Genomic DNA, 1448 nt, shown 5'->3' with positions numbered 1-1448 from the left:
AATCATGCAGCTGCAATGCTTGAACACAAAGCAAAATATGCAAGGACTGCATGTTCCAAAATTCTCAACAATTGATGCTGAGATAGAAACCACAAGAGTGTCATGTGGGGCCTTTTATCTATGAACCATTCTGAATGGTAACTATGCGACTTAACTGATTTAGAGCGCGGTGTCTCTACACTTCACTTTTCTCAACAATAGTGTCTTTCTTTCGCAATTATTCCCTGTTTAATATTTGATAAGTCCAAGACAGTGATGAGTCTAGAACTGAGATAGCTTTCAACTGAAACAATGAGTTAGAAGCTACAAAACACATACCAGCAGGATAGAAAAAAAACACAGTATTGTTCTAATAAAATATCTTCCGATGAATAATGTTTTGTTCTCATGCAAAAATTGTATCTGGTTACAATCATTGTGATTTATTGTTTGACAGTATGTTTCAGAGTGTACTACTTACTTAAGGGACCCATCTAGATGCTACATGTCACTTTTATTGTCAGCTTTTTTAAATTAGTATAAAATGTATAAATTGTTAAAGAAATTAGAAAAGTGTTGGAAAATACATGTAGTTGAAACAAACAGCATAATTATGTTAAAAAACATATTGTGATTATTCTCCTTCTTGTCATCACAGGCACTAACGTTACATTTTGATTTATTGTTGTACAGTATGTTTTAGAATGTAATGCTAAGCATTGAAATAGATACTGAACTTGGGTTTGTGAATTGTGAAAGAACAGTATGATGTTGAAACTAGTTCAAACATGTTTTTCCTCTTTCTTATCACATCTTTGATATCAGGTACATTGTAGTACATGTGGGTTCACCACTACATTCCGATATCCTTCATCCACAAATAGATCTGCATCAAGGTGATAAACAGGGACACCAGGGAGAACTGTTTTGCCAGTTACAAAGGGAATTCTTGGGAACACATCAGGGCATGAGCATTTCTAGCTTATATTTCTTTTTAACAAAACCAATCCACAAAAGAGGCAATTTGAGTCCTGCCATTGCACTAAACTAGTTCATGGACAGTACTTAAGAAAAGGACTGTATTTGGCAATAAATTATTGAATAAGTAGTCAACTTTATATGACCCAGAGCATGACCTATGATTTCACCACAAAGGAAAATTTCCATTGAACAGAAATATAATATCTATCTTTGACAGCTTTATATTATTTGACTTTAAATGCAGCAATAATAAAGGGTTTGTAAACAAAATAAATTATCTAGAAAAAGAAAATATAAATTTAAAGGTAACCTACCTAGCACAGCAGTCCATAGTTACAGTACATGAAGACAAACATGAACTGCTACCAGTTATTTCCAACATCATGAGCTACAAATGGGCTGATAAGGTACAATTCTACCCCAGGCTAATATATAATATATAACATATGATATAGTCAGGACTAGAGAAAGTCTTCAGCAGCCTGATG

At 33.6% G+C, this 1448-nt stretch overlaps 1 protein-coding gene across 1 annotated transcript in view; it reads right to left on the bottom strand.

Moving 5' to 3' along the window:
* The window catches only part of LOC109482164 (ankyrin repeat and fibronectin type-III domain-containing protein 1-like), an 87574-nt gene that overhangs the window by 43975 nt on the left and 42151 nt on the right, over window positions 1-1448 (bottom strand). The window contains exon 9 of the mRNA XM_019784867.1: window positions 837-901. Within this exon, the coding sequence (XP_019640426.1) occupies window positions 837-901 (65 nt within the window). The remainder of the gene's footprint in view (window positions 1-836; window positions 902-1448) is intronic.

This window comes from Branchiostoma belcheri, unplaced genomic scaffold, assembly GCF_001625305.1.
Source record: "Branchiostoma belcheri isolate BF01 breed outbred unplaced genomic scaffold, Haploidv18h27 scaffold11, whole genome shotgun sequence".
NCBI classification, from domain to species: Eukaryota; Metazoa; Chordata; class Leptocardii; order Amphioxiformes; family Branchiostomatidae; genus Branchiostoma; species Branchiostoma belcheri.
Note: the sequence above shows the minus strand (reverse complement) of the source record. Positions and strands in the feature narration are given on the sequence as shown.